Consider the following 13224-nt stretch of genomic DNA (forward strand, 5'->3'; position numbering starts at 1 on the left):
AATCAACTTTTTTCACTAAAACTGCGACAACTTCAAAATTTCAGCGTTGACCTACAGTCATATCAGATGATCGGGGTGTTTTCATACATTTCGAAAGTTATAACACAATTTTTTGAAAATACTCAAAATTTTCACAAAACTACGTATTTGCGAAAAAATACTCAACATTTCAGATTTTACAATATGGGTATCAAATAATCGGGACTTTTTCATACATTTTGAAAATAATAACGCAATATTTTGAAAATACTCAAAATTTGATAAAACTACGATTTTTTGAAAAAAAATACTCAAAATTACAGTTTTTACAATACCGTAAACTGGAGTGACTTTGGTAGCCCGGGGTGACATTGATAGAAATTTGATTTGGCCATTTGGTCACATTTTTGCATATATGTTTGATAATAATCCTTAATGCTTACATACTCAAAATTCTCAAAAATGTTTAGATATTAATTTGACGGGCATTTGAAAACCTATCAAATTCAACCCGGGCTATCAAAGTCACCCCAGTTTACGGTACGGATTTCAAATGATCGGGATTTTTTCATTTATTCCGAAAGATATGAAAATTTTTTTGAAAATACTCAAAATTTTATAAAACTAAGTATTTTTGAAAAAAAATCAAAATTACGGATTTTACAATAAGGATATCAAATGATCGGGATTTTTTCATTTAATTCGAAAGTTATGAAACTTTTTTTGAAAATACTCAAAATTTTCACAAGACTACGAATTTTCGAAAAATATTCAAAATTTTATATTTTACATAAGATGAATTTTGAGTATTTTCAGAAAAAATGAGTTATTACTTTAGAAATGTATGAAAAAAAAATCAGATCATTTAATACCCATGTTGCAAAATACTGAAATATTGAATATTTTTTAGAAAAAAAAACTATGTATAAAATAATGAGTATTTTCAAAAATATATGTTATTTTTTTCGAATTGTATGAAAAATTCCCAATCATTTGATACCCATATTGTACAAAACCGATTTTTTTTGCAAAGATACGAAGTTTTGTAATTTTTTAAGTATTTAAAAAAATTGAGTTATTTTTTCAAAATGCTTAAAAAAAATCCAGATTATTTGATACCGTCATCAGAGTTGACATTGGGTCTGGGGGTGAGATTGGGTCATATAAAAATGCTAAAATTTGAATGACGGTACCCAAATTGTAAAACTGCTGAAATATTGAGTATTTTTTCAAAAATACGTAGATTTGTGAAAATTTTAAGTACTTTCAAAAAATTTATTACTTCCGAAATGTGTGAAAAAATTTAGATGCAAAAACAATGATCTTGTGATTTTTTCGAGCAAAAAAAATCATTTTAAAAATACAGGAAAATACGCAAATTTTGTGAAAATTTTCATGTAATTAAAATTGCGATTACAAAAGACTATATTTTTTTAAGTTTGGATGATTTTTCAGAGGATTATAGCCAATGTCTCCCATATAGCCAAAATCCCATAAGCCCCCAGATGCGGTGCTAAACCGAGGCATGACTGTATTTGGGGTCCCCAGAAAAAATGACCTCCTGCTAAACAAGCGGAAAACGGCTTATTGGGCTATTTTAAGCATAGCTGTGCAAATTTTGATTGAAATTGGTTGAGATTAACCCATTGATACCCGAGCCTCAAGTTGGTGAAAAATATGTTTTTCATACAAAAATGACTTTTTTAAATCGCTAATAACTTTTCTGGATCGAGTTTTATAGCTTTGGTATGTTTGACAATGTTGTAGAGCATTAAATTTTAAATGAGAATCTCACTTTAGGGAATTTTTGGATGGAAGTAGCGCACCAAACCGTAAGAAAATTGTGTTTTCCATACATTTATTGGATTTTTCGCATATGTTTGGCAGGTTAAGCACTCGCTCCTAACTCCATCCAATTTGCTGATTTTCACTATTTAAACAACTAATTTTGCAAAACTTTTGATAGAAACTTGCTTGCTCACTTCTTATAGAGCTATTTATCACTCGATTTCAGTTGAAAACGCTTTAATTAGCTTTAATTGAATGTCAAAGTTCTGACCTGCCAACATAAGAGGCACGCTGGAATTAAGTGCTGTTCCCCTAGTATCAATGTGTAAATGTTGTTCGATATTGCTCATTTTTGGTTCAGAGTCCTAAAATAGCTCAAGGAACAATATTCAGCTTGTGGAGCGAGGTTTTGAGAAAAGGTGTAATTGCTTTAGTATAATTGAAGAAGTTATAAACAATCCTTCTAAATGCAATCATCAATAAAAATCAGTTCACAATTTATGGTTCAAAACACAAGCCATTTAGGGAAAAATACCCGTTTTCGTCACACTAAGCCTATCGACCTATTCCTCATCACTTTTGTAGTTTTCCACTTTTCAAACAAACACATGAGTTACTTTGGATAAGTCAAAAACACTTTATGAACACTGTAATTCATGGTCAAAGTGATGCTGATAGGAATGTGCCGAGAAACAGCATAGGTACTCACTTTGCATAGTCCGACCGGCAGTAGACCTGCCGGTCGCGAAAGTAGCAGGACGGCTGGCGCTCCAGCAAGGTCAGACAGACGGAACACCGCAGACAGGAACCGTGCCACGAGCATCCATCAACGTCAAAGAGGTACTTATCGGCGATCGGTTCCCCGCAGGCCACGCACGTCCTTAGCTCAGTCTGGAAAGGAGAAAGAATTGTGAGAAAGTTAGAACAAAATTAGCCATTTTCGAATGCAAAAAAAAATTGCTGCAAATTTCCCACGAAAGAAGTCTAGTTCACACCACAAGATCCGCTGTGTGACCCTCATTCCAGGACTTTATTCGGGATTCCATAATGGTTCCCGGTTCAGGGACAAATGGCTTTCCCTTGACATCGAACGCAGGAAATCGCACATTTTCCAACGTGATAAATCGTTCCGACCCGGACTGGTAGAACATAACGACGACACGATCATAACTTTAATCTTCCGCATCATCACGCCACAAGCAGCAGCGGTTGGTGGACTCGTTGGGACGTCCTGGATGTTCGCAGCACCCCTCTCTGAATTGAAAGGGCGAATCTGGCCAAAAACAATAAACTGTCACTTATGTAACAAAGGCACCCTCTGGTTTAAAATTGTCGGTTAATGTGCGAGGATTTCAAGAAGGGTCTGGTTACACATTTTGGATTGGATGAAAAGAAGATGACTCCTTTTTGTGTAGTAATGTTCTAGAAAATTGCTTTTATTTGATTCAGTTGACTTTTCAAGACTAGATAGTTTAAGAAGTGTATTTACTATTCTATTACTTTTCTGGCAAAATGTTGCAAAAAATGACACCCTGAAATTATGTTAGTCCGAGCCATGTAGTTCAATGGTAATGCTTCCGCGTTGTAAGCGGTAGATCGGGAGTTCAATCTTGATAACATTAGCTGTACACCAGGAACAAAGGATTTGGAAGACGGGAAGCGTTGATGCTCCACTTTTTTAAGGGGATAAGGGAAAATCTCCACGGTATCCCAAGACTAGTTTTGCTTGGAATTGAGCATTTTTAAGAAGGAATAAGGTCTAGGATACGCTCTAAGCAAGTGTTGCGACCAATGGCATAATGTGTTTTTTTCTACTTTTTCATAATAACTGAAAGATTACTGGTCTGAACATCCCTAACATCCAACCTAGCTCTTCACCAGCTGCCGGAATGATTTGGCCAAAAATTCACCAGAATTTGCCAGCAGTTATGCTTTATGCTCACTCCCCTCCGATTTAGACAGACAACCCCGTAACCATATCATGGCTTTTTGTGTTGTTTTACAACACCACCACCACCGGTTCATACAAAAACCGAGGGTTTGCGGATGTGTCATTCAGAACAAATTTATTATTTATTATCTTGATATTAAGTACCAACCGCGCCCAGCTTCACACTGATTTACCAAAAGAGCTTGAAGGGTCGTCGCGCGTTCAGGGTGCGAACCTCTCGCTCTCTCTGTCCTGTCAGGATCTCTCGAGAGAAGATAGATGATGGCTTTTTTTGTTGTTGTCGTTGGTACTGTATGGTGACTGCAAACGCAAAACGGTCGTTTTGTTCCACTCCATTACGGTCTTAAGAGGGAACGCGTGCGTTTGTGTGACGGTTATGGACAAAGTCAAGCGCCGCAGAACAGTCCCTTGACAACCGTCAACTGGAGAGAATAATTAGGTGGGAAAACATATGTTTTGTGATTTGAGGAGAGGAGTTTGATTCGATGTTTTCGAAAGAAATATGATATGTATTATAAATCAATTTGAACGTTCCATGTAGAAATACTTGAAAAACAAAATTAACATAAAATACAATAATTAAAAAAATATTTGGGACGAACTGAACTAACTCATGAATTTCAATTTATTTTAGCATGACATAAAACTATTTCCATAAAGTTCAAATATTTTTCCCAACTTATGTCGATCACATTGAACTTTTGCACTCAAAAAACACCTCAGAAATTCCAACCAACCCAAACAAGGTCGGCGTAAACAACAATCATACTTTCAACCTTGCCACACTCCAAACTCCAACAGCAAACAGTTTTTTTTAAATAATAACAATAATAAGTGATTATCGCGTAAAGCTTATACTTACGTTAATCCCGAAAGTCAGGCAGACATTAATCTTAATCCGGTCTCCGGTCTCGGAAGGGGATTATCCTTTTTCGCTTCTGCGCACACCAACCACACACCGAACTGGGGGCCAAGCCAGGGCAAGTGCGACCTCGGTCTCGGGCCAGGAGGATAAAGAGTCCTCTCCTTTTTCTCCGTACTGTGCTTTGTGGACTTATGGGATGTTTGGGAAAGGCTTGGTTCGTTTTGAAGTTGAACATAACAAATCCTTAAATAAATTTAACATAAACTTTTCTTACTTACCTTATCTGATAAAACAGTAAAAAATAATATCTAGTAAGTTTTGGAGATATCAACAATATTTGTTTGTTTTCACAAAAGAAAAACATGTAAGAAGTTTTCTGTCAAACGCTTTCAAAGCATCTCTGGGTAAATAGGTGGTGACTTTATTCCAAACAGTGTATATTCAATACGGTACATAAATATTAAATCGAAAAAGCATTTTAGACCAGTGTTGAACACGTTTTTTCTTTGTCAGGAGCATGATAGCTCCATACTTTGTTGGTAAAGATTTTGAGATTTTTTTCTGCTCTTAACGAGAAAGTCAAGAACACATAAATTTGAAATGATGAATATGAACGAAAAATCAAAGTCGCTCGAAACGGGGTTCGATCCTCCGTCCTTTGGATTGGTGAGCAAAAATGCTAACCACTAGGCCATGCCGACTTGGTAAGCGTGGACTGGAATTAAGAATACTGTTACAGAGAGCGAGTTGTGGCGCTATAACCTATTTGCCGTGGTGTCCAGGGCATTCGTAGAAATACAATGTCCCATCCCAGAGGGTCCCGGAGTACCAAATTTCTAAGCATGGTGCTCCTAACGAATACAACCAAAAATCTCGGAGCGTATGGTGGTGTGTCCCCACGCTTCTTCCTCCCCTGTCGATTCAGAATTGTATTGTTGTTCGAACACTCAGTGCTCAAACTCAACCCAATTACGTAGGCCTGGCCGCTTTAACGCTTGTGTTGTTTCAATGCATTCTAATGCAATGGCGCACTACAAATGTTAATAAATGACAAGCAGAGTGCTAGGCGTCATCTAACCTAAGACACTCTCCAGGATCCCTTCGAAAGATTGGCTGCGCTAGGGTCTGATTAGATTAGATTAGAAAGATTTTGAGAATTTTTTCATACTTTTTTTGGAAAAGATTTATAGAATTTCTCAAAATTAACGCTATCATGTTAGTTTAAAAAAATAGCACAATACAAAAATTACAAAAATCTAATCTTAAGATGGGTTATCCCATACAAGTTTCAATAAAAAAAATCCAAGGTGGTGCAAAGTGTGGACTTACTAATCGGTTTTAATTTAGGGGGCTGTTTCAGGCCAAAAAAGCATCGAAAAAACTTTGTAGGAAAAGTAAGTAGTTTAACACCGAAATTGCAAAAAATACTCGTTGTTTCAGGCCAAAAAAGCATCGAAAAAACTTTGTAGGAAAAGTAAATAGTTTAACACCGAAATTGCAAAAAATACTCGTTCAAAAACTCGATTTTGTCAGCCCACAGTCTCACGTACGTACTTTATGGATGACGCCTTGGGCCTCATTCTGAGTGTTGAACAACTCTCCTCAATCACATCAATTTATTTTTTCTAAATATTTTTTTTCGTAGCAAAGTGAATAATTTATCCAATCCAGAATACAAAAAAAAATGTCAGCTCAAAACATTTCCCTCAACGTAAAGTTGAGAAATTAAAGTAATATGTGGCAATTCAGTAGCATTTTTATCTTCGAATTCATTTGATTACATTTCGGTAGAACCTTTTTGATACCTAAACTCATTTAGATTCAATACTTTGATAATTGAAAACATAAATCATTTTGATATTCGGTTTGGGGTTTGGAACAACAATTTGGTTGAATACCCAAATTACGCAAAGCGATTTATAAGGAAAAACAATGTTTTTAGTAATTTGATTTATAAAATTGACACTCTTATCAAATTTTCATATAAAAACAGAATAGGTTTAAAATTGGTTTTATTTATTTTCCCAAAAAAAGTTTAGAGATATCATGTGCTGTCAAAAGATTCAGCGTGCTCAAAACTGGTCAAAAATGGAAAAAAAAAATCCGAATAAATCACGTTTTAGTTACGTTTTTCACACGCTGTGTCCACCATACTCTCTGAGGTAATACGGATATGATCCGGGGTCAAAATCCGACGACCTCTTGTCTGTTATAGCGGTAGACCAATAGGTCTTAACTCCAGAAAGTCCTCGGATGACCTAGAACATCCCATTGTATCAGCAAAATAGACTACCATACTCTCTGAGGTAATAGCATAGCATAGCATAGCATAGCATAACGGGTCTGCACCCCGCTGTAGGGGGTGCCACAATGGTCAATTCAATATTCTTAGACAATTTGATTGCTGCCCGGTACATCCAAAAATATCTAAGAACGTAAATTTCCACACTGTGCTCCAAGGCTACGCCCATACAGTCCCGTGGGGATTTGGGACGGGATGTTTTTGTTGTTTACTAGTGGCAAAAGTGCAGGGAACCCATGCGACTTTTAAAAGTGAACGGAATATTTTTGGGAGGTTTGGAATGGGGGTTAGGGGAATTTCATCGGGCCGATGAAAATTGTTGAATGCGTAATGTATTAAATGATTTGGAAGTTTGTACGTGTAAATGTGAGTCTTTAGTGTATTATATAATAAGCATGTAGTTTTGTAAAAATAATAAATGAAACAAATATAATACATATAATAAATAAAATCAAGATGATTCCAGGAAGCTGTAAAAAAATAGCAGTAATTTAAAATATAAATGCTCCAGATGGTTCCCATGCTGTCCTAGAAAGTTTCGTTAATTTAAACAGTTTGATCATATATGGTATGAGTAGATGGTGTGTTACAGGAAAGGAAAAGGATAAGGAATAATATAAACATTTATATAAATCATATAGTGAGTTGATAAATTTACATGCAGACAGTAAAATTACCACAATCACTCACCATACGAACAGCGACACAAAAGTACCCAAAAAAATTAACTTGAATAATCACGACTTCGCGTCCCCACTTCCAGCGCACCAATGATGCTATTATTCGATTACCACGATCACTCACCCCATACGAACAGCGACACAAAAGCACACAAAAAAAAAAAATAACTTGAATAATCACGACTTCGCGTCCCCACTTCCAGCGCACCAATCACTACCATACTCTCTGAGGTAATACGGATATAATCCGGGGTCAAAATCCAACGACCTCTTGCTCATTATAGCGGTAGACCAACAGGTATCAACTCCAGGAAGTCCTCGGCTGACCTAGAACATCCCATTGTTTCAGTAAAGTAGTCTACCATACTCTCTGAGGTAATACGGATATGATCCGTGGTCAAAATCCGACGACTTATTGCTAGTTACAGCGGTAGACCCGGTAGATCTTAATTCTATAGACACAAATATTGACTCCCAGGAGTTTTTGGATGACCTAGGACATCCCAACATATCATCATAGTAGTCTACCATACTCTCTGAAGAATTACGGATATGATCCGGGTTGAAAATCTAGCGACCTCTTGCTCTTTATGGCCGTAAACACTTGGGCTATAACTCCAGGAATTATTGGGTTGTTCCAAGAGAGATCACGCAGTATACGCAGCTTACCCCGAAATTACAAAAAAAATAACTAAAAATAAAAATAAGATATTTAATTATTATTAAAACTTCATAGTTAATTCAAAAGTGTGTGTTCAAAAGTGTCAAAAATGTGCACGCAAGTTCCTATCATAAGTTTTTCAAAATATTGTCTACCATCCCAATTCCAACAAGACCAACTTCTGCCAGCTTTCGGCCAAGGTGTGCGTTCCGAGGCCGCTGGATGCTGTGGCTGCCAATCCAATCCGTGTGGCACATGGTTCAACAAGTGGGATGGTCTTGCGTCTCTCGCGTACAATGAAATTTTCGAAAATGAAAAGCCGAGCCGAGAAAACAAGCCGTAAGAAAAGATAAATACGGGATTTCGATCTTGACACTTTAAGGAGCCGCCGCCGCCAAGACTTCGCGTAAGGTTGTTCGCGCGTACTTTTTGGAACATGGTCTTGGGAAGGGAAGGTCGCGGCGCAAGGAAGATAAGCAGTTCGATGTTGTGAGCGCGCGCGACTTGACAGATGCTGCGTGGGATGTGCACAGCGCGCGCGCGCGTAAGCTTCGACGGACTCTACGGGTATTTACATCAAATTGAAGTGAGTGAGAATTACTGGCTTGGCTGTGCACAATAAAAACTTTATTTTAATACATTTTTGTTTCATTTTAAGATGAACAGCTTTTTTTTTAACTAGAAAAAAGCAAAACTGTATTAACCACAGTTTTTGCAAAAAAATATTTTAATGTAAACTTTTTTCTGTGTCCTGTGGATCAGAGTCACTCCTCAGTTGGATGAATGTCGCAGATTGGGCAGAGACTGTCTCTCTGGTGTGCGTCGAACGTCGTCATCGAACATTGTCAAGTCGATTGGGTAGCAGCAGCATCGCATGTCGCAGCGGTAGCACCACCGGTAAGACCGGAAGCAGCTTCTGGGATTTGCGTTCGATCTTGTCTGGTCTGGTCGTCTGGTGGCGGTTGGCGCGACAGCATTGATCGATTTCGACTTGAATTAGCTGATTGCGGTGGCGATCGATCACTGCTGCGTAGGATTCGGTAGCGTCACGCGTCTGGAGATGTTTTGTGGTGGTCAATTGTTGGTATTTAAATTGTATGGAAAGATGGACAGAGTGTTTGAGAATAATTGAGCAAGGAAACAATGGTCAATGAATTCAATACATTTTTAAACATAGAGTACAGAAATTTGAACCATAAAAAAACTTAGTTAACTATCAAAATTAAATAAATAGCCATCTTATTCAGCTGGATTAAGAATTAAACTTTTTTTTAACAATTTGCGATCCTCACAATTCATTACATTAACTTATCATTCGAAAAACATTTGAAACATTTTTTTAATATATGAATAAGTAGCCATGAGATCAAAACTTTTAATGAATTCATAGGTAGACATGAAAAATAAAAATTAAAAAAATCAATTTTTATCGAGGTTTTGCTTAACTGATATCTTTTTGTCATTTTTTAATATTTTGTTATCGAACCAAACTGATTAGTATACAAATTTTAGTCAGCATCAAAATCCTCTTTTAACCAAAAAATCACTCATTTTTGCCTCTCATAGTTTTCAAATTCAGATTATTTGGTTTTTTGCTTTTTATACTAATAAAGTTGTATATGGGTCAATGCACAGTGGGAAAAAAGGGCCCAAAAAATTACCGCAACTTGATTTCGCGCAAACAATCGATTGCTATACACCAAAAGCTTCGTTTTTGCACCAGGAACAATAATCCGATGAAAAATCGCACTGCACGGACCGGTGGCCGGAGTACAGGCCACCGGAAGATCCGGATTTTTGGAAAAGTGTCAGATTTATCCAATTGTGAACTGGTAAGCTTTCTTCTACCATGATTAGACATGCAAAACAATCCTAGAATAATATTAAATACCAAAGGACCCATCGGAACCGGTTCCACCGATCTCCGGTGGCCACATCCGGAACCGCATAAGGAAACAGCGTAAACTAGTCATGCGACGTATCAAACTGGCAACACTGTACGTAAATTTTGAGTACGCCAACTGAGAAAACTGACAATTGCATTCGATTTCTGAGAGTTTTTTGCATGAATTTGCGTGAAACTTTGTCCTAAGGGGTAACTTTTGTCCCTGATCACGAATCCGAGGTCCGTTTTTTGATATCTCGTGACGGGCGGTACGACCCCTTACATTTTTGAACATGCGAAAAAAAGAGGCGTTTTTCAATAATTTGCATCCTGAAACGGTGATGAGATAGAAATTTGGTGTCAAAGGGACTTTTATGTAAAATTAGACGCCCGATTTGATGATGTACTCAGATATTCGAAAAAAACGAATTTTTCATCAAAAAAACACTAAAAAAGTTTTTAAACTCTGCCATTTCCGTTACTCGACTGAAATTTTTTTGGAACATGTCATTTTAAGGGAAATAAAAAATCTGTTTTTTAACAAAAATCAATCGATTTTTTTGCTTTGAAGGAACACATTAATCTTAAAACTATGTTTTGGCATTAATACCATTAGGGAAATAATCTGCAGTTTTTTTTTAAAAAAAGGTCCAATAAACCAAATTTCCAGTTTTCACTTTTTGGGTGTTTTTTGAAACCGCCTTGAGTCAGGGGTATTAAAAAACACCCAAAATGCAAAAACTGAAAATTTGGTTTATTGGACCTTTTCAAAAAAAAATCAGAATTACCTACCATACTACAATACATTTCAAGCCCTACTGTGCTCTAATGCAATATAATGTAGAAAATGGACGGATGAGTAAAACATATGCTAAGCAAAACAGGACTTTCCAACTTTGTAATGTGATATCTCAAGAAATACTCAATTTACCCTGAGGTTTTGCTTAAAAATTATGCAAAAAAACCAGCAATCGAATGCAATTCTGGAGTTTTTTTTCTAAACGGTCCAATAAACCAAATTTTCAGTATTTGCTTTTTGAGTGTTATTTTAAATCCCCTGACTCAAGGTGGTTTCAAAAACACCCAAAAAGCAAAAACTGGAAATTTGGTTTATTAGACCTTTTCAAAAACACCAGAATTGTCGGTTTTCTCGTAAGCGCTCGTCCAAAAGCTTAAAAATGCATTTTAAAACTTCAATCGCAAAATTTTCCACAAAAAAAATAAAAAAATGACACATATTTTTTTGAGGCAGATTGATTTTTTTCAACAAAATTGTTCACTTTACATGAATGTAATTTCTTAGATTTTTTTTTTGTAAACTGAAATGCATAAAAATGCTCATCGTTGCAATATTTCATCAAAATTGATTAAATAACGGATTCGACCAAATCTTTTGACGAATTTGACGAAAACAAAAAAAGTTTGCTGTTTTTTTTAATAATTTGACCATTTGAACCATTTAAAAAATCAAATGCTCCTGAAATTATTCTTTTACCTATTTTGCCTTCCTCACTGAGGTAAGGCTATAATCCTGCTCGAAAAATGAACTTTTGAAATACAGCTCGTAGACCTATATTCATGTATACCTATCGACTCAGAATCGAAAACTGAACAAATGTCTGTGTGTGTGTGTATGTGTGTGTGTGTATGTGTGTGTGTGTATGTATGTATGTGTTCAAAATTCTTGCCAAGTTTTCTCAGCACTGGCTGGACCGATTTTGATCAAACCGGTTGCATTCGACTTGGTTTAGGGTCCCATACATCGCTATTGAATTGTTTGAAGTTTCGATAAGTAGTTCAAAAGTTATATATAAAAATGTGTTTTCACATTTATCCGGATCTCACTTATATGCATAAAAACTATGTCCGGATCCATCATCCAACCCATCGTTGGTTAGGTAATCGAAAAACCTTTCCAACGAATCCAAAACACTGAAGATCTGGCAACCCTGTCTCGAGATATGGCCACTTAAGTGATATTGATGCACTTTTTGGAAGCCGGATCTCACTTAAATGTATGTAAACTATGTCCAGATCCACCATCCGACCCATCGTTGGTTAGGTTATCGAAAAAACTTTCCAACGAATCCAAAAAACTGAAGATCTGGCAACCCTGTCTCGAGATATGGCCACTTAAGTAATATTTATGCACTTTTTTGAAGCCGGATCTCACTTAAATGTATGTAAACTATGTCCGGATCCATCATCCGACCCATCGTTGGTTAGGTTATCGAAAAACCTTTCCAACGAATCCAAAACATTGAAGATCTGGCCACCCTGTCTCGAGATATGGCCACTTAAGTGATATTGATGCTCTTTTTGGAAGCCGGATCTCACTTTAATGTATGTAAACTATGTCCGGATCCACCATCCGACCCATCGTTGGTTAGTTAATCGAGAGACTTTTCCAACAAGTCCAAAACATTGAAGATCTGGCAACCATGTCTCGAGATATGTCCACTTAAGTGATATTGAGGTACTTTTTTGAAGCCGGATCCCACTTAAATGTATGTAAACGATGTCCGGATCCATCATCTGACCAATCGTTGGTTAGGTAATCGAAAAACCTTTCCAACGAGTCCAAAAAATTGAAGATCTGGCAACCCTGTCTCGAGATATGTCCACTTAAGAAATATTTATGTACTTTTTGGAAGCCGGATCTCACTTAAATGTATGTAAACTATGTCCGGATCCATCATTCGACCAATCGTTGGTTAGGTAATTGAAAGGCCTTTCCAAAGAGTCCAAAACATTGAAGATCTGGCAACCCTGTCTCGAGTTATGACCACTTAAGTGATATTTATGTACTTTTTTGAAGCCGGATCTCACTTAAATGTATGTAAACTATGTCCGGATCTACCATCCGACCCATCCTTGGTTAGGTAATCAAAACCCTTTCCTACGAGTCCAAAACACTGAAGATCTGGCAACCCTGTCTCGAGATATGTTCACTTAAGTGATATTGATGCACTTTTTTGAAGCCGGAGTTATATGTGTGTACGTTTTTTTCTGGATTCAAAAAAATAGCTGAAATATGTTTCCAAACCACTCATATTACCCATTGTTGGTAAAAAGTGAGGAAGGCATCAACCACATAGGTGGATTAAGTTAGT

General features: G+C 36.7%; 1 protein-coding gene across 1 annotated transcript in view; it reads right to left on the reverse strand.

The window, feature by feature from the left end:
• Positions 1-13224, reverse strand: part of LOC6034580 (LIM/homeobox protein Awh) — a 70600-nt gene that overhangs the window by 17262 nt on the left and 40114 nt on the right. The window contains exon 2 of the mRNA XM_038264226.1: positions 2477-2658. Within this exon, the coding sequence (XP_038120154.1) occupies positions 2477-2658 (182 nt within the window). The remainder of the gene's footprint in view (positions 1-2476; positions 2659-13224) is intronic.

This window comes from Culex quinquefasciatus, chromosome 3 (assembly GCF_015732765.1).
Source record: "Culex quinquefasciatus strain JHB chromosome 3, VPISU_Cqui_1.0_pri_paternal, whole genome shotgun sequence".
Taxonomy (NCBI): Eukaryota; Metazoa; Arthropoda; class Insecta; order Diptera; family Culicidae; genus Culex; species Culex quinquefasciatus.